The 17,824-nt window shown below is 47.6% G+C and overlaps 4 protein-coding genes across 4 annotated transcripts; 3 read left to right on the top strand and 1 right to left on the bottom strand.

Moving 5' to 3' along the window:
• Positions 1-588: 588 nt before the first annotated feature.
• On the bottom strand, positions 589-2,139 carry LOC149475617 (uncharacterized). Its single transcript, XM_089712482.1, has one exon. It carries the CDS (start codon positions 2,137-2,139, stop codon positions 589-591), a length of 1,551 nt encoding a protein of 516 aa, XP_089568608.1.
• Positions 2,140-4,860: 2,721 nt separating this feature from the next.
• LOC149475616 (uncharacterized) lies at positions 4,861-5,801 on the top strand. Its single transcript, XM_089713140.1, has one exon. It carries the CDS (start codon positions 4,944-4,946, stop codon positions 5,772-5,774), a length of 831 nt encoding a protein of 276 aa, XP_089569266.1. The 5' UTR covers positions 4,861-4,943; the 3' UTR covers positions 5,775-5,801.
• A 1,548-nt stretch (positions 5,802-7,349) lies between these two features.
• LOC149475615 (histone H2A) lies at positions 7,350-7,945 on the top strand. The gene has a single exon (XM_089712592.1). The coding sequence runs from the start codon at positions 7,383-7,385 to the stop codon at positions 7,755-7,757; it is 375 nt and encodes a 124-aa protein (XP_089568718.1). The 5' UTR covers positions 7,350-7,382; the 3' UTR covers positions 7,758-7,945.
• Positions 7,946-14,733: 6,788 nt separating this feature from the next.
• LOC149475614 (histone H2B) lies at positions 14,734-15,254 on the top strand. Its single transcript, XM_089712730.1, has one exon. It carries the CDS (start codon positions 14,755-14,757, stop codon positions 15,127-15,129), a length of 375 nt encoding a protein of 124 aa, XP_089568856.1. The 5' UTR covers positions 14,734-14,754; the 3' UTR covers positions 15,130-15,254.
• Positions 15,255-17,824: the final 2,570 nt, after the last annotated feature.

Here is a 17,824-nt window from a genome sequence, read left to right as displayed (position 1 = left end):
CATCGAGCACGTCCTGTCTGTGTCCCGTGTTCTTCGGAAAGTGAGTCGGTTCTAAGGGGCCTACAATCGTGACGTTAAGTAGGTCAGTCAGTCGGTCTAGTCGTTTGCCATTGGCATTCTCGTAGGAGCTATTCCAGTTCCAGTGCTTGCAGTTGAGGTCGCCGGCCAGAATGACCGAGTCGCCCAGTGCAAGCAAGGCTCTGAGATCGCTCTCCAAGATTGCCTTTGACGGTGAGAGATAGACCGAGGCGATTATGACGGGTTGATGACCGGTCATAGACACCTTGATCACTGTGGCTTCTAAGTTAATTAGAGGCGGCGTGTCGATGGGCGTGCAGTGCAAGGCCCTTCTGTAATATATAAGGGTGCCGCCTAAGGGGCTGTTTACGCGGTCGTTACGCACCAACATGTAGTTGGCGATTCGCGGATTGCGGTTAAAAGGCTTAAGGAATGTCTCTTGCATTACTAGCACATCGACACGCCGTCTAGTGACAAAGTCCCTAACTAGGTTAGTCTGTTTTAGAAGGCCGTCCGCGTTAAAAGTAACTACGGAGATCGCTCTGGGTTTAATTCTAGCTGTAGTAGCCATTAGGGAGTTGTGTTGATTTTATTTATTAACTCCCAATGGGTGAATACAGTGATCATGGCCTCATCACGGCTTTTGGCGTTTCTTAATTTCTCGGCCACTAGATTTACCTCATCAGGGTTGAGGTTGAGGTTTTTAACATAATTCCTAATGTAGATAACGTTTGATAAGAACTCGTTAGGCGAGGCTAATTCTAGTGAGTGCACTTCGGCTGAAGGCTTCGGTGCTGCTTGTATGGCGGGAGCCGCTGAAGGCGGCGCCGCCACGCTCGGCTGGGCCTGCGTCACTAGTGACGGAGGTTTCGCCCAAGCGTTTGTTTTGGGTGGTGGAGCCGGTATAAAGACCGGCTTTGGTTGTGGGGGTTGAGCCCCGGCGCGGGCGATCCCGCGAGGTTTGTTCGCCTTCTGGCGACCCCCCGCCCTGTGTTTGGGAGCCTTCGGGCAACCCCGGTAGTTCGCGGGGTGACCCGAAGTCTCACATAGTACGCAGGACGGTGGATCCTCATTAGGCAAATCTTTGGACCTCGTGCAATCCTCCGTGCCGTGGTCGCCTAAACATTTGACGCAGCGAGGCCGCGAAAAACAGTTACGAGCAGAGTGCCCGTAAAGTTGACAGCGATGACACTGTCTAATATAGCTGTGGGAGTCGGGTGTTTCCACCTTGAGCCCTGAAAGTTTGCAGCAATGCCGCATTTTAAAAATGTCTTTACCCTTCGGGGTACGATCTAGGACCGCGAGGACCATGTCATATGGTGCTTTAGTGATTCTATTGTGCATGCGGAAGCACTCCTGCACAGGGAAACCTTGGTCTTTCAAGTCATTGAAGACTTGATCGGCAGAGATCTCTTTAGGGATCCCTTTTATAACAACTCTTAAAGAGCGTTCCTCCGGAAGGGGGAACGAATGACCGCCTATGTTTTGGTCTCTAAGATAGGCCGTGAAAACCCTATGGTGGGTTGAAGTAAGCAATTGGACACGTATATTGTCCTTAGTAGGGCGAGCTTTGAAGGAGATTCCTTCACTATCTAAAAAGGCTGAGATTTTCAGCCAGGCTGATTTATCCCTCACGTAAACGGGGGGAGGGGAAGGTGGTTTGCGCGTCGCGGCGTTGCCCGCGGTCGGGCCTTCGGGTGCCTGAGGGGCGGATGCCTGAGGGGCGGGGGGCGCACGGCTAAACTCGGCGCGCGCGGAATCGCGAACGGTCGCGTTCCGTTTGGCGGGCGGAGCAGCATTTTTTAGTTTGCGTTTCTTTTTATTTGTAACGGTTTCGAAACCGTCTGACGAATTTGAGGACTCCGCCTCTGAAGCTATTGACTCTGACTCTGGAGCGCTCTCGCACTCCATAACGGTCGGGGCTTCGAACCCCGCTTCGACTGCCACTGGGGACAGCGGTGGGGACTCAGGAGAGTCCCTTAACGGTTGCGCAACGGGCGCGGCAAGTTTTTGAGCCCCGGCGGCGCTGTGTGCTTTAAACGCATCCAGCACCTCCGGGTTCTCCCTGACTAAGAAAGCCATAAAGGCTTTTATATCTAGGTCCTCCAACGAATCGGACATCCTAACGGTTTTTATTTTTCCTACTCGTCGTCCTAGCGGCCCTCCCCGCTTCCGGGCGGGGGGGGGGTTGTGTGCCTACACGTATGTATGTGAGTGTGGTGTGTTTGGTGCGTCCCGCTGGTGATAGCGGGGTGAGGTTGTCACTACCTAACAGTTCGCAGGGGTCTTGGAGTGACCCCCTGCGAAAGCGTGACGTGGACCCGTCAGGAGTAGTTTTCGGCCGAGTCCGGGCGCTAGCGAGCAGTTGGAGTACCTGCCCGCCGTGGCAGTGCCTACTAAGAGGACCCCGGACTCACAGTCACCGAAAAGCTCCCGAAGCGGTGAGGCTGTACGCCGTTTATACAAACGTGCGGTATCTGCGCCCCACAGATACTTCCACCGGATGGTGTTAATTTCTCCGAAGCCCGTTTGACACCGTTAGGTGGGCAACGGAGAAACCGCGACTGGCGCGTCGAGAAACAAGAAAGTTAGTTGTACGCTGCGAGTGCAGCTGCGGTTGCACCGCGACTGACCAGGTAGTAAACTACCTGAGCAGGCGGGGTGGGACCGGTCGCTTATCGGTCGCTATTGTTCACAACAAAGGCGCGGGTCACTTCCCGGAATTTGCCTTTCGGCGAATCTCAGGTAGCGGTCCCCCGTCTCTACGGAGAACAATAGACGGCAGGTAGGGCGCTCTTGCTAAGCACGAGTGCTCAGCTCGAGTGCCAAACCCGGTATATGACGCGCTCCGCGCCATTTCATGTCGGACTTTTATACACACACATTATACACGCGTTTCGCTCGGCTCGCCCTCGACGCGCGACGGAGACGGATAGATATATCGTGCATATCGAGGGACTGCGTTAATAATCTTTGAATAATAATAATAATAACTCAATCACAACAATTGACAACATTTCATTTTTTAATCGCATATTTTAAGAGAAATTAAATAAAAAAAAAAATAACGATAAATGTGATGATGACGTCATACATACGGAGGAATAAAAAATAAAAATACTATCACATTTACACTAGACATTAACAGGGTAGGTATGGCATGTGTCAAATTTCATATTAATGTAATTTTTGTGAATTATTATATAAATAAGTAGCTTGAAATTTTTTGAAATGTATATAATAGATCGTCATTACTTAATTAACTTACTTGTGTTGTTATCATTATCCTTCTAATATTATAAATGTTACTATTTCACGCAAATATTACTGAACTGATTACAATGAACTTGGATTAACACATAGGATAGGTTTTATCCTGTTGAAAAAAAAAAATAAAAATCGACACAGCAAATTAAATAAGTAATTATTATTAACCAACTCTCTATCTATAAATATAGATCCCTCGTAGTTATTAAGTATAGTAGAGCCATTTTAAAATAGGCAACATTTGACAGTTCAACAAAATTCAACAACGTAACCTAGTAACGACGACATAGAATAACAAGATATTTCGTTTTGTTAGAACTGCACATTTGCTTAACTTTTTTCAATTACGACTACATAATATTAATTATAATAATAATGACCGATAAAAGTATTTTTTTTTTTTTAAGATTTCATTTTACTGATAAACCATTCTAAACATAATAAATACCAGAGACGTTACTCTAAAAATCGAAATCTGACATCTAGAATCGAATGCTTCACTTTAATCGATGTTTACTGCGCTCAGGTGCATTACGAAGATTTAAGGAATCTACAACGGTACGACAATAATAATTCATCAAAACATGGATACGTCATTGTCGCTATTGAATTAATCGTAATTGCAGTTGATGATGATGATATTATATATAAGTAACTTAATGATTAGGTAAATAATAAACTATTAATTAACTACCTACATTCGTGTTATTATCGATTCGTCATAATATTGTTACTACTCCTCTGTCTATTATTTAGGTATTGCTTATTATGCGTTATTATGCGACGATATTAAGTTAACACAATAATAATATTATAATAAATACGCAATTGTGAATCGTAGTCTCGTTCTCGCGCGGCCTATATAATATTTTGACAATATTAAAACGTGCGGGCGTTGCGGTGTGGTGTGCGTACTATGTACCTACTAGCTGTTAGTACCTGTGACTGTGAATATAATATTGTGACAAATATGTGACATTTATTTATAATATTGTCATTTCGTTATTGTGGCACATTCGTATTGTTATTATTTTTGTATTTAAAGGACGTTAAACATATTCGACCGATCGCCGAACTGTGTGTGTAGCCGGCCGCGCGGTCGTCGTTTGCGTTATGCTGTTCTACAACAGGTCACATTCATCCCCCTAAAAACCGTCGCAAACATATTATATGGCGATTACGAATAGTTTCACCTTAACGTCTGTATATCAGTGTATTGAGAGAGCCTTTTTCGAAACGACAATCGGTTTAATTACAGGTGAAATGATAATTTTAAAGTTGACACCGCGCACGCGGATAGCCCTTGGCAAAATTTAAACGTCCATCGCTATCGATGCGCTCCTCGAGCGTCGCGCGGGCTTGCACACTACGAGGGCCGATCTCAAAAGGGACGAGAAACATGTGAAACGTATACTTTTAAACGTTAATTTCACGTAAAATATACGTTCGAACGGAGGCATGTTAGTGAAAAGTTTCAAGCGCGACCGCGAGAAAACGTATCTCGATTGCACGGTTCCCCGTGAGGTAAACCGTCCAGTCGATTCCTACACTAGCGACACCGTACGTCGAATACAGTGAAACCTACTAAGTACTACTTATATATACTAATTATTATTACATACTATTGTCGACGTAAAGTTGAATTTTAATTAACAAAAATGGCAGACACCGCAGTCGAAACTGAAACTCCGGCGCCAGCGTCGACGCCCGCGAAGAAAGCGCCCAAAGCATCAGCAGCAGCAGCAGCAGCGGCGTCGGGAGGAGCCAAGAAAGCGGCCAAAGCAAGATTGGCGCACCCGAAGACGTCGGAAATGGTGAACACTGCTATCAGCGATCTCAAAGAGCGTAGCGGCTCTTCCCTGCAGGCGATCAAGAAGTACATATCGGCCACGTACAAGGTGGACGCGGATAAACTGGCGCCGTTCATTAGGAGATATCTCAAGGGCGCCGTCGAATCCGGCACGCTCGTTCAGACGAAGGGCAAGGGCGCATCTGGCTCGTTCAAACTGGAGTCAAAGTCCTCCGCGGCCAAGAAGAAGACCTCTCCGTCGAGCGGAGCCGCCGGCAAGGGCTCCGGAGCGGCGGCGGCCGTCAAGGTGCGCAAATCTGGCGGCGGTGGCAAGGCGCAAGCGGCCGCCAAAAAGACGGCCGTCAACGCAGGCAGCAGGTCCAAGAAGGCGGCGGCAGCCGCCGCCGCAGCAGCGGCCGCAGACTCGTCGTCCTCGCCGTCCAAGTCGAAAGCGTCAGCGGTGAAAGACAAGAAAGTAGCTGCAGGCAGAAAGAAGCCCGCCGCGGCCGCCAAGAAGGCGCCGGCTGCGGGCAAGGCGGCCGCAAAACCCGCCGCAGCAGCGTCGGCCGCCGCGCCGAAGGCTAAGAGGAGTGCCAAACCGCCGACGAAGAAGCCGAAGGCACCGAAACCGAAGAAAGCGGCAACGCCAAAATCCAAAGCGGCCACCGCCAAGAAAGCCTCGGCCGCGTCCAAGAAGTGAACGTGTGGTGTGCGTGCAATCGATCAATCGCAAGCGCAAGCGCAACCTAATTCGACTTCGACGAAGGTTAAGGTTGGAACTGGTTATGCAGTGCAGCGGCGACGGCGAGTGCATCGGGCACAAGTCTCAGCAAAATAGATACATATTATATATTATCTATCGCCAAAAAGCCCTTCTCAGGGCTAACATATATTTTCGAATGCGCACTCACTACGAACGTTAACGTTTCCTTCCAATTTGCGAGGACGAACAAGCAACTTGTAGGTACCTACACAATAAAACTACAATTATTACAATTTTACAAATTACATAATAGTTATGTAACATCATAATATATTATAGTAGCAACTAGCAACATGCATGCACAATATAATAACAACAAGAAAATCAAATCTACTACTAACTAATCTACAGCTTTACGTTAGGTTAGGTTTAGGTTTAGGTTTAGGTTTAGGTTTAGGTTTAGGTTTAGGTTTAGGTTTAGGTTTAGGTTAGGTTAGGTTAGGTTAGGTTAGGTTTCTTAAAAAAAAACTACACAGAAATAGGAGCCCCGCGAAGCGGGGCTCCGTCGACGCGCAATGAAATAAGGAATAAATAAAAAAACATCAAAATATACCTACGTAATACGTACGGTAAACACACACGTTACTTTTTACCTTCAACTTGCAAAATAAAATATTATGTAACTATTCATCGCACACTGCAACACGCTACCACACAGACAGACACAGACACAGACACAGACACAGACACAGACACAGCACAGACACCGCCCGCCCGCCCCACACCAGCGCACGCCGCCCGACCGACCGCCCGCCCGACGCCCGACTCCCGATAGTACATTTTACCGAAACTTACTAAATACCTACTCTCTAAAATCTATACATACCTACTGCTATGAATAATTATTAATTATTATTGATGGTTGTCTAGACAACACAGTCTGTTTCTGTCACCTGACAAGTTACTTTAAAAACAATCAACCACGGTACAGATACAAACTGTCTTTTCGACATCGTCATAGATTGTGACGTACGTACTAATCATTATTATTATGAGTAACTAGCGGTCCGCCCCGGCTTCGCCCGTGGTACATGTTTACGTTTTCTCTACGTAAGAACCATCCTCGTACTTCAAGGAATATAATAAAAAAAAAAGAATTATCGAAATCGGTTCAGCCGTTCTCGAGTTATGCGCTTACCAACACATGTTGCGATTCATTTTTATATATAAGAAGAAGAAGAAGAAAGAAGAAGAAGAAGATAATAATATTTGGGGATGCTGTACACTGAATCAAAAAAAAAAAAATATCATTTTGCATGTATGTTAAGAGATGAAGCCTCGCTTAAATAAAAATATAAATAAAATATGTACATAACAATATAAATTATTATTATTTGACACGGTCGTGTTCACTGCGCATCGCTCGTCGTTTGTGTTCGCTCGCATTTCACGGCGTCATGCCCACCGCAATCACTAGGACGCGTAGCCGTTATATATTAAATCAGATGGTGTCTTAAAAAAAAAACATACTTTAGTGATCGGCGCGTATCGTTGTACGTATCAGTTTTTCGTTTATTATAATATTATCAAAGAAAACGGTAAATAATGTCTGGACGCGGTAAAGGCGGTAAAGTGAAGGGGAAGGCAAAGTCACGTTCCAACCGTGCCGGTCTGCAGTTCCCCGTCGGCCGTATTCACAGATTGCTCAGGAAGGGCAATTACGCTGAGCGCGTGGGCGCCGGTGCCCCGGTCTACCTGGCGGCCGTGATGGAGTACCTGGCGGCTGAAGTTCTCGAGTTGGCCGGCAACGCGGCGCGCGACAACAAGAAGACTAGAATTATTCCGAGACATCTGCAATTGGCCATACGTAACGACGAAGAGCTGAACAAGCTCCTCTCCGGCGTGACCATAGCACAGGGCGGTGTATTGCCTAACATTCAGGCTGTGCTGCTGCCCAAGAAGACGGAGAAGAAGGCCTAATTGGATTGCATTGCATTTACCAATAACGCTACAATTACATATTTTTATGTATGTTCATCATAATATTATGAATTGTTCAAAAGGCCCTTTTCAGGGCCGCAATATATGTCTTGACAACAACGATAGATAGAGTTTCTAGCAGCCTAAACTCTCATCTCTTCAGTGATCGTTTACCATTTGACACGTACCAGAACATGAATAATATTAATCTATGTGTTTCGCCCGCATTTAATATTATATTATAATATAGCCTTTAACCCTAGAACCGTATCCATATTAGAATTTCATTAACGCTACCCAGGTGTACAAGACGTGTAGGTACCCCGATGAAAAAAAAGTAACATTCATTTGAGTATTTTTAATTTAATTTATAATGGCATTTTTGTATTTGATCAGTAGTTCCTGAGATTAGCGCGTTCAAACAAACAAACTCTTCAGCTTTATAATATTAGGATATAGATAAGAATTATACATAATTATTATAGATGTTTAGTTTATAATAAACCTTCTTGTTGAACGCATCAAAATCCGTTCCATTTTATGTTTGTTTGTAATATATATAATAACTAGCTGTGCCCCGCGGTTTCACCCGCATTGCTCCGCTCCTATTGGTCTTAGCGTGATTATATATAGCCTATAATAGCCTTCCTCGATAAATGGGCTATCTAACACCGAAAGAATTTCTGAAATTCGATTAGTAGTTCCTGAGATTAGCGTGTTCAAATAAACAAACAAACAAACTCTTCAGCTTTATAATATTAATTATAGATAATGTTCGTTCGTTAATCGTTTTCGTCAAGCGGGAAACTTGGAATATTGAAACTGTTTGGCGAGGCGAGCAACTGTTTTCATACTTCGTATTGTGTAAGCTGGAAATTTAAATAAATGTTAAATCAAGTAAAATTTTTAATAAATAGGTACTTGCTATTGTTTGGATACTATAGATTTATTTATTTATCATTTTATTTGATTTTGATATTTTATTTAAAGAAAAACCCGTTCCCGTAGGATTTCCGGGATAAAACCTTCTAATCTTATGTCCTTTCTCGGGTATCAAAATATCTCTAAGTATACCAAATTTCATGCAAATTGGTTCAGTAGTTAAGGCGTGATTGAGTAACAGACATACAGACAGAGTTACTTTCGCATTTATAATATTAGTATGGATAACAACAAACAATTGATGGAAAATTACCATACCTTTCAATGCTGCCTGCCTTTCAATTTTCTCGGTTTTGGAGACGACTGTATATTATGTTTTTATGTTTCCATATTATGCTTTCCAGAAATAAAGACGATGCTTAATTTGTGTGTGCACATGCATGCACATTTTTGTGGTTATCCTAAAAACAAATTAATAATAAATTATATACCATCATGATTAAGCTCGATATTTTTATACATGTTACATAATTTTTTTCACTCACAACCATTTTATTATATTAATTATTAATATAACAACGCGATGCGATTTCATGTACTATCTTTGAATCAATATTATAATTATTTTGACAGACATCGTCAGTTTGATTTATTGGTGTCAATTTAAAAAAAAAAAGAAAAGTTTAACACAAATAAGGTTTCATATCTTTAATTAAGTTAAGATATTAAATAAAATCCTCCTTGGTGATTCCCAATTCGACTGTAGTCTGTACTGTTATTTTACCTCAGCCTTATGTGATTTAAAAAAATAAATAAAATGCCAAATGTAAACATCTAAATGATTCACCGCATGTTCACCGCCCACTGTGTGGAGGGGACGCTTACGCTCCACGGTATTGGCCGATAACCAAAAGTGCTAGCTCGCATTACTAACCGACGGCCGTAACGCCGTGTGGCGCGATCTAGACCGGTTTTTGAACCGAAAAATTTTATAAGCTGCGCGGATGGCTAGCGTCATATATTGAAATGAGAAGAGGAGACCTGGCGCGAATGCCGCCCGGCTGTTGGGAGGAGCCATCGCCGGAGGACGAGCAGGTCCTGTTAGACAGGCTTGCCTCCGTGCCGATCCCGCCTAGCAAGCCGCGAGCGCGGCGCCGTCGCCTCATCAGTAGCAGCGACGAAGATGAGGAGCCGGTCGAGTCGGCACAGGCCAAGCGGCCTTGCCAGACTCCCGCCCTCACCGTCGCCGCCCCCGCCGTCGCCACTGCGATGGATACTACCAGCGCGCCCGCACCGCAACCCGCCACCTATGCCGCGGTAAGTGCAGGCGCCGCCTCGAGCAAACCGCTCCACCCGCGGGACCCGCGCCGCCCCCGCCGCATCGACGTCGGAGCGGCCGAGGAGCCGCAGCCCGGCCCTTCCGGGCTACAACCGCCGCCAGCAGCAAACCGCGGCACTACGCCCGCGCGGCCGCCCGCGCAGCCGCCCGCGCAGCCGCCCGCGCAGCCGCCCGCGCGCACAGCAGTGCCAACTAGCACCGCAGCTGCCAAAAGGTTCCCGCCTATCATCGTGGAGTCGTTCCCGAACTGGGCGACCCACATGCGGGAGCTAACCCACATAATAGGACACCAGGTGAGCGCGCGCGCCTATGGCACGGGCGTGCGCTTCACCCCAAAAGACGAAGCCGAGTACCGCGCAATCGACCGATACCTGCGCCGCATAGAGGGGGAGGGGACCGACATAAGTTGGTTCTCGTACTCCCCCGAAGCCGAGCGCAGTATAAAGGTGGCGATCCGCGGGCTACCGCATAACACGCAGCCAGACGAGCTGCTTGCCGCGCTGCGCGAATTAGGGTATGACCCAGAGTTCGCGCGGCCCATCCGCGCTAGAAAGGGGCGCCCTGGATGCCTCTTCCTTGCGATCCTAAGGAAAACACCGAATCTCACCCCGGGCATCTACGATGTCAACGAGTTGATGCACATGCCCGGGGTAATCATCGAGGCGTGGCGCTCAAAGCGGGGCCCGGCGCAATGCCACCGCTGTCAGGGGTTTAGACACTCCTCCCACAACTGCCACAGGCCGCTTGCCTGTGTGCGTTGTGGGGAGGGGCACACCGCGGCTGACTGCAATCGGCCCGCGGACGCCCCCCCACGGTGCGCCAACTGTGGCGGGCCGCACCCGGCCAACCTCGCTTCGTGCCCAGTGATGCGGCGCGAGGCCCGCAATAAAAAGGCGGGCCCCATCGCGCGCACCACCACCACCACCCACGCACAGCAGCAGCCGCGCACCGCGCCGGCCGCTCGACCCAGCGCGCCAGTAGCGCCGCCCGCACCCGTCCAGCCGGTGCCGCGCGGAGAAGCGCACACCAGCGGCCTCATGGCGGCGGCGAACCCCGCCTCCGCCGCCCCCGCAAAACGCAAACGGGGGGGACGCGGGAAAAAATCCCGCTCGCAGCCCCCTCGGAGCGACACCGCCACAGTGCCCCATGCCGGCCCGCCCGCGCACATTCCGCCGGCGCAACGTCGTGCAATGCCGACAACAGCCGAGCGCCCCCGAACGGAGCCGAGTACAACTTCGGCTCCCGAGCACAGCCGAACACAGCCGACGACCTCAACGTCGGCACCACAGCGCCCACTAGCGACGCCTGCCGATCCCGCGAAACGAGCGGTGATCCGAGCGGCGTCGCTAGTACTCCAGAGTGTCCTGAGCGCCTTAGAGGAGGGGACGGACCCCGTACCCATCGTCATGCAGGGCCTCCTCAGCCTCCTGCAGCAGTAGCGCTCAGGCTGCTGTACTGGAACGCCCGCACTATGGTGCCGGCGCACAAGAAGCCTCTGCTCCGCCACATAATGCGGGAGCAAAACGTCGATGTAGCGCTAATCAACGAGACGCAGCTGGGGCCCTCGTCGAAGCTGAGCGCGTCCGGGTATGTAGTTTATCGCAGGGACGAGGTATCGCCTACTGGCAGGCGATACCGCGGGCTTGCGATCCTAATCCGTCGGTCCATTCCCCACACCCCCCTCCCTGCCTTCACATCCCAGTCATTTTCCGCGCTTGGCGTTGAAGCGGAACTTCCATGTGGCAGAATACGTATGTATGCTATATACAGACCGCCTGCGGGGAGTGTCGACACGAACGAGGTGAAACGACTTTTCGCCTCGGACGTGCCGACGTTCGCTGCGGGTGACTGGAATAGCAAGCATACGCACTGGTTGTCTCGCTTCAACTGCCACAACGGCAACGCCCTCTATAACCTTATTGATTATAACAATATCGTGATAGAGGGCCCTCCTGAACCCACTCACTATCCCGATAATGACTCCCACCGCGCGGATATTATCGACTTTTCGATCCACAATGTGGTCCGCCAGTCGATAACGCAAACTGTCATTGTGGACGAACTCGACTCAGACCATCTGCCGGTATTGGCCGAGTTCGCTGCAGACAGTCCGGCAATCGCCCCATCCCGCTCCCTCCGATGTGTAAATTGGAAGTTATTCGCAAGCACGCTTGAGCGCTCCACCCCCGCACGCGCGGTTACAAGCGCCGCGGATGTGGAGATGTTTGCGAATGATTTGCAAGATACACTACAAACCGCCCTCGTCCGAGCCACGACACACAAACCGTCCACCTCCCGTCTCCCCCCTCTTCCTGGTTACCTCAAAAACCTTATCCAGAGGAAGCGAGCTCTGCGACGGCAATGGCAGCGAACTCGCTGCCCGACCCTCAAGCGGCAACTTGTTCGTTTGCGAGAACAGGTTAGCAAGGCGCTTGAGGAGCACAAAAGCGAGGGCTGGCACCGGTCGCTCGAACAGGCCGCCGAGGACTGGCCGTCGCTTCATCGACTCTGTCGCAGGTTCAAATCCTCAACCGCCCCCGCGCGCCCACTCACCGACTCCGCAGGTACTTATGTATATAGCCCTCAGGGTCGCGCTGACTTGTTTGCCGAACACCTGGCACAAGTTTTTCAGCCGAACCCCCTGACGCCGTCGAACGCCGCCCACGCAACGGCAGTGAACGAATACCTAACGAGTTTTCTAAATTCACCGATGCCACTCGCTGAGGAAGCATTCTTCACGTCCCCGTCCGCCGTCCGCCGTGCGATTTCGCGTACAAAGTTGCGCAAAGCGCCCGGCGCGGACGGCGTGACGAATGAATCCCTGCGCCACCTCCCCCGTAAAACAGTCGCGGCTCTGTCGCGGCTGTTTAACGGTATATTACGCTCCGGTCATTTCCCTTCAGTGTGGAAGACCGGACGCGTAATAATGATCCCCAAACCAGGAAAGAATGCTTCCTTACCGAGCAGCTATCGACCCATTACTCTGTTGAGCACAGTCTCCAAAGTATTCGAGTCATTGCTGTTGCCGATGCTGCGCCCGTACGTGTCGCCTCGCGCTGAGCAATTCGGCTTTCGCGAGGCACATAGTACCACCCTTCAGGTGACAAGAGTATTGCACCACCTTAGCTCCGCTTTGAACAAGAATGAGAGAGCGGTTGCAGTACTGTTGGACATCGAAAAGGCTTTCGACCGCGTCTGGCATGAGGGTCTTATATATAAGATCCTTACCGCCACCCAGTGCCCCGCACGGCTCGTGAGGATATTGCACTCCTTCCTCACGAATCGTTCCTTTCACGTATCCGTGTCCCCCGCCATTTCACAAGACCACGCTGTGCAGGCGGGTGTCCCGCAGGGCAGCTGTTTATCGCCCGCGCTATACTCTGCCTACACAGACGATTTCCCCTCCCCCGCGCAACCCTCCAACCAAATCGTCGCATTGTACGCCGACGATGTAGCCTTTGTCGCCGCATCGATGTGGACATCGAATGCGGTGATAAAGGCGCAGCGTTGGTTGGACGAATTGCCTGCGTATTTTGAGCGCTGGCGGATTACCGCGAACGCTAGAAAGACGCAGGCGATTATATTCGGCGGTTGGACCCCCTCCACCCATCTCACTCTGGCTGGTGAGCAAATCCCTTGGTCCAGCACTGTCACCTACCTGGGCATCACTATTGATCGCCGGCTTCGCTTTAACAGCCACGTGAAGCAGGTAATCAATAAGTGTAAATCCGCCCACGCAATACTTCGTCCGGTGTTTTCATCCGAACTCCCGCTGCGTATAAAGGTAAGTCTGTATAAGATTTACCTAAGGCCGCTCCTTACGTACGCCGCGCCCGCCTGGTATGCTTTTGTGGGTGAAAGCCTGCGCCGCAAAATGCGCGCGCGGCAGTCACTCGCATTACGCACTATCGCTGGCGCGCCGTGGTGCGTGAGGAACGAGCGGATACGCAGCGATCTCGGTGTGGAAACACTTGACGATTTCATCCTACGCCTATCCCAGAATATGTTTGCGCGCGCGGATGCATCCTCTCACTCCCATCTCCGAGAGATTGCACCGATGCGCGCCCCTCCCGAGTCGCGCCGTCCTTTTCCGCGCGACTTGTTATCACCCCCCCCTCCCGCGGCGTATACAACGCCCTCCTATCCTCCGGAATTGCTAGCTGCAATGACGGCTCCGTTACATACACCCGCGCCTCCAGCGCCACCTTCCGCCCACGCACTCCGTGCGCTCCCTCACACTCCGGTGCATAACGCACCATCCCTCCATACCTTCCTGCATGCACTTATAGTGCACTCCATCACTCCCCCGCCCCCGCAAGTCCCGTACTCTACTGCCCCGGCGCGCCCAGCCGCGCCGCCCACTACCCCTACGCCTACACCAATACAAATCCCGTCTGTCGGTACACAAGTACCCAGCCCACTCCCCCACCTATACTCCCACGCGCAATTGGCGCCTCCTACCCCGCCCACTCGTGTCGCCTCGCCCCAGTCCCCCTCCGTCCCCGGTCATGACACAACTCATGGCCGGGCTCGTAAAAGAAAGAGGTCGATTGATTCGTGCGACGCGGAATCAAATTCCAAAAAATAAGGGCTTTTCACGCCCCCCCAAATTCCCGCCCGTGTTGACGGGCGGCGTTATATACCCATTGCAGGGGGCTTCCCGCCCCGAACAATGTTCCCCACGCAGCCTCCTCGCGGAGGCTGCGTGTGCGAAGATCCTAGTCAGAAAAATTTTATACAGTTTCTATTGATTGAACTTATACTACAACAAGCAACATGCCGCCAAAAACGAGTGGAAAGGCCGCCAAGAAGTCCGGCAAAGCGCAGAAGAACATCTCGAAGTCTGACAAGAAAAAGAAGAAGCACAAGAGGAAGGAGAGCTACGCCATTTACATTTACAAGGTGCTCAAGCAGGTCCACCCCGACACCGGTATCTCCTCGAAGGCCATGTCCATCATGAACTCGTTCGTGAACGACATTTTCGAGCGCATCGCCGCGGAGGCGTCCCGGCTCGCTCACTACAACAAGCGGTCGACCATCACGTCGCGAGAGGTGCAAACCTCCGTGCGGCTGCTGCTGCCCGGCGAGCTCGCCAAGCACGCGGTCAGCGAGGGCACAAAGGCTGTCACCAAGTACACGAGCTCCAAGTGAGCGGTGAGCGGTCGTCGGGACAACGGCGTGGCGTGTTCGACTTATCGAACGCCCGCTCGCTCGCGTTTTGTGTTTATTATTATTATATACTATCAAAACAACAACGGCCCTTTTCAGGGCCACAATATATTTCATGAATGAATTGTGTGTGTGTGTACACGCCAAAAATACGTTTCTCCAACACGAACAACAGCAGTGAGAAAAAAAAAAACCTAAATTTGTAAGTAATTTTGAAATTCGAATTTCGAATTATACGTTCAACAATAATTATTAACGTTGGTCATATTTTGTGGGTATGATTTATTTTATTTTATTTACAAACTAGGGCTTCGCCCGTGGTACATATTATTTCGCAATAATAAAAAGTAGCCTATGTATGTTCTTTCTCAGCGTCTAAAGATTGTCTGTGCCAAATTTCATCAAAATCGGTCCAGTAGTTTTGATGATGAGCCTATTCATTAACAAACAAAGTTTTCCTCTTTATAATATTAGTGTAGATACAATATTATGATTGTCAGATCTACCAACCCGATATGCACACAACATTTCATGAGAATCGATCGAGCCGTTTCGTAGGAGTTTAACTTTAATTGGTTTAGATTATACAGAAGAATAAAATATAATCTAAAAATCTATATAGGTAGGTAGGTAGGTAGGTAGGTAGGTACGTACAATATAAAAATGAGACCCGTTTCGCGTTGTCACGGCATCACGTGTGAACGGCTGAACCGATTTCGATAATTCTTTCTTATCAAGTATATTCCTTATTATAATATTAGGATATAGATAAAAATTATACATAATTATTATAGATGTTTAGTTTATAATAAACCTTCTTGTTGAACGCATCAAAATCCGTTCCGTTTCATTTTATGTTTGTTTGTAATATAATATATATAATAATAACAACAAACAATTGATGGAAAATTACCATACCTTTCAATGCTGCCTGCCTTTCAATTTTCTCGGTTTTGGAGACGACTGTATATTATGTTTTTATGTTTCCATATTATGCTTTCCAGAAATAAAGACGATGCTTAATTTGTGTGTGCACATGCATGCACATTTTTGCGGTTATCCTAAAAACAAATTCATAATAAATTATATACCATCATGATTTGGCTCGATATTTTTATACATGTTACATAATTTTTTTTCACTCACAACCATTTTATTACTTATATATTAATATAACAACGCAATGCGATTTCATGTACTATCTTTGAATCAATATTATATTTATTTTGACAGACATCGTCAGTTTGATTTATTGGTGTCAATTTAAAAAAATAAAAAAGTTTAACACAAATAAGGTTTCATATCTTTAATTAAGTTAAGATATTAAATAAAATCCTCCTTGATGATTCCCAATTCGACTGTAGTCTGTACTGTTATTTTACCTCAGCCTTATGTCAAAACGTAAATTTAATTGATATACAACAAAAAATTAATATTAATTATTAAATGGAGAAATAATTAAACTTGTACAGTTAATTTGAAGTTATTTTTTTTTTTTAATAACTGTTTAACAAATAAATGGTAGATTGATTAGTTATCGCCCGCGGCTGTGCCTGCATTGTTCAGAACGTAACAAATTATATATACTAAAAGCTTCCTCGAGATGCAGCCTATCTATTGAAATAAACCGCATCAAAATCGGTTCTCTAGTTTTAATTATACAAATTTATATAGGGAATATAGCACACACGGACAGACATTCAAACCGATTTTCTGTTATATTTATATAGTTTTGTGTTTTGCAATAGTTTTGGTAAATTAATATTTTGTACTAGATTTCCGCCCGCGGCTTCGCCCGCGTTTTCAAAGGAAAACCCGCATAGTTCCCGTTCCCGCGGGATTTCCGGGATAAAACCTACCCTATGTGTTAATCCAAGTTACCTTCTATATGTGTGCTAAATTTCATTGTAATCGGTTCAGTAGTATTTTTCCGGACGTATAGAAATTTTCCTGGCGTATGGAAATTTTCCGGACTGAGAAAATTTTTCCTAACCTAACCTAACCCAACCTAACCTAACCTAACCTAACCTAACCTAACCTAACGTAACCTAACGTAACCTAACGTAACGTAACCTAACCTAACCTAACCTAACCTAACCTAACCTAACGTAACCTAACGTAACCTAACCTAACCTAACCTAACCTAACCTAACCTAACCTAACGTAACCTAACGTAACCTAACGTAACCTAACGTAACCTAACGTAACCTAACCTAACGTAACCTAACGTAACCTAACCTAACCTAACGTAACGTAACCTAACGTAACCTAACGTAACCTAACGTAACCTAACCTAACCTAACCTAACCTAACGTAACCTAACGTAACCTAACGTAACCTAACGTAACCTAACGTAACCTAACGTAACCTAACGTAACCTAACGTAACCTAACCTAACCTAACCTAACGTAACCTAACGTAACCTAACCTAACCTAACCTAACCTAACGTAACGTAACCTAACGTAACGTAACCTAACGTAACCTAACCTAACCTAACCTAACCTAACCTCTCCTAACCTAACCTCTCCTAACCTAACCTAACCTAACCTAACCTAACCTAACCTATCCTTTTCCACCTTATAGAAATTTTTCCTGACGTATAGAAATTTTCCTGGCTTATATAAATGTTCCTGACTTATAGAAATTTTCCTGGCGTATAGAAATTTTCCGGACTTA

This window comes from Colias philodice, chromosome 29, assembly GCF_061535455.1.
Source record: "Colias philodice isolate Cphi_HAF_F1 chromosome 29, ilColPhil1 Martin Lab GWU primary, whole genome shotgun sequence".
NCBI classification, from domain to species: Eukaryota; Metazoa; Arthropoda; class Insecta; order Lepidoptera; family Pieridae; genus Colias; species Colias philodice.
Note: the sequence above shows the minus strand (reverse complement) of the source record. Positions and strands in the feature narration are given on the sequence as shown.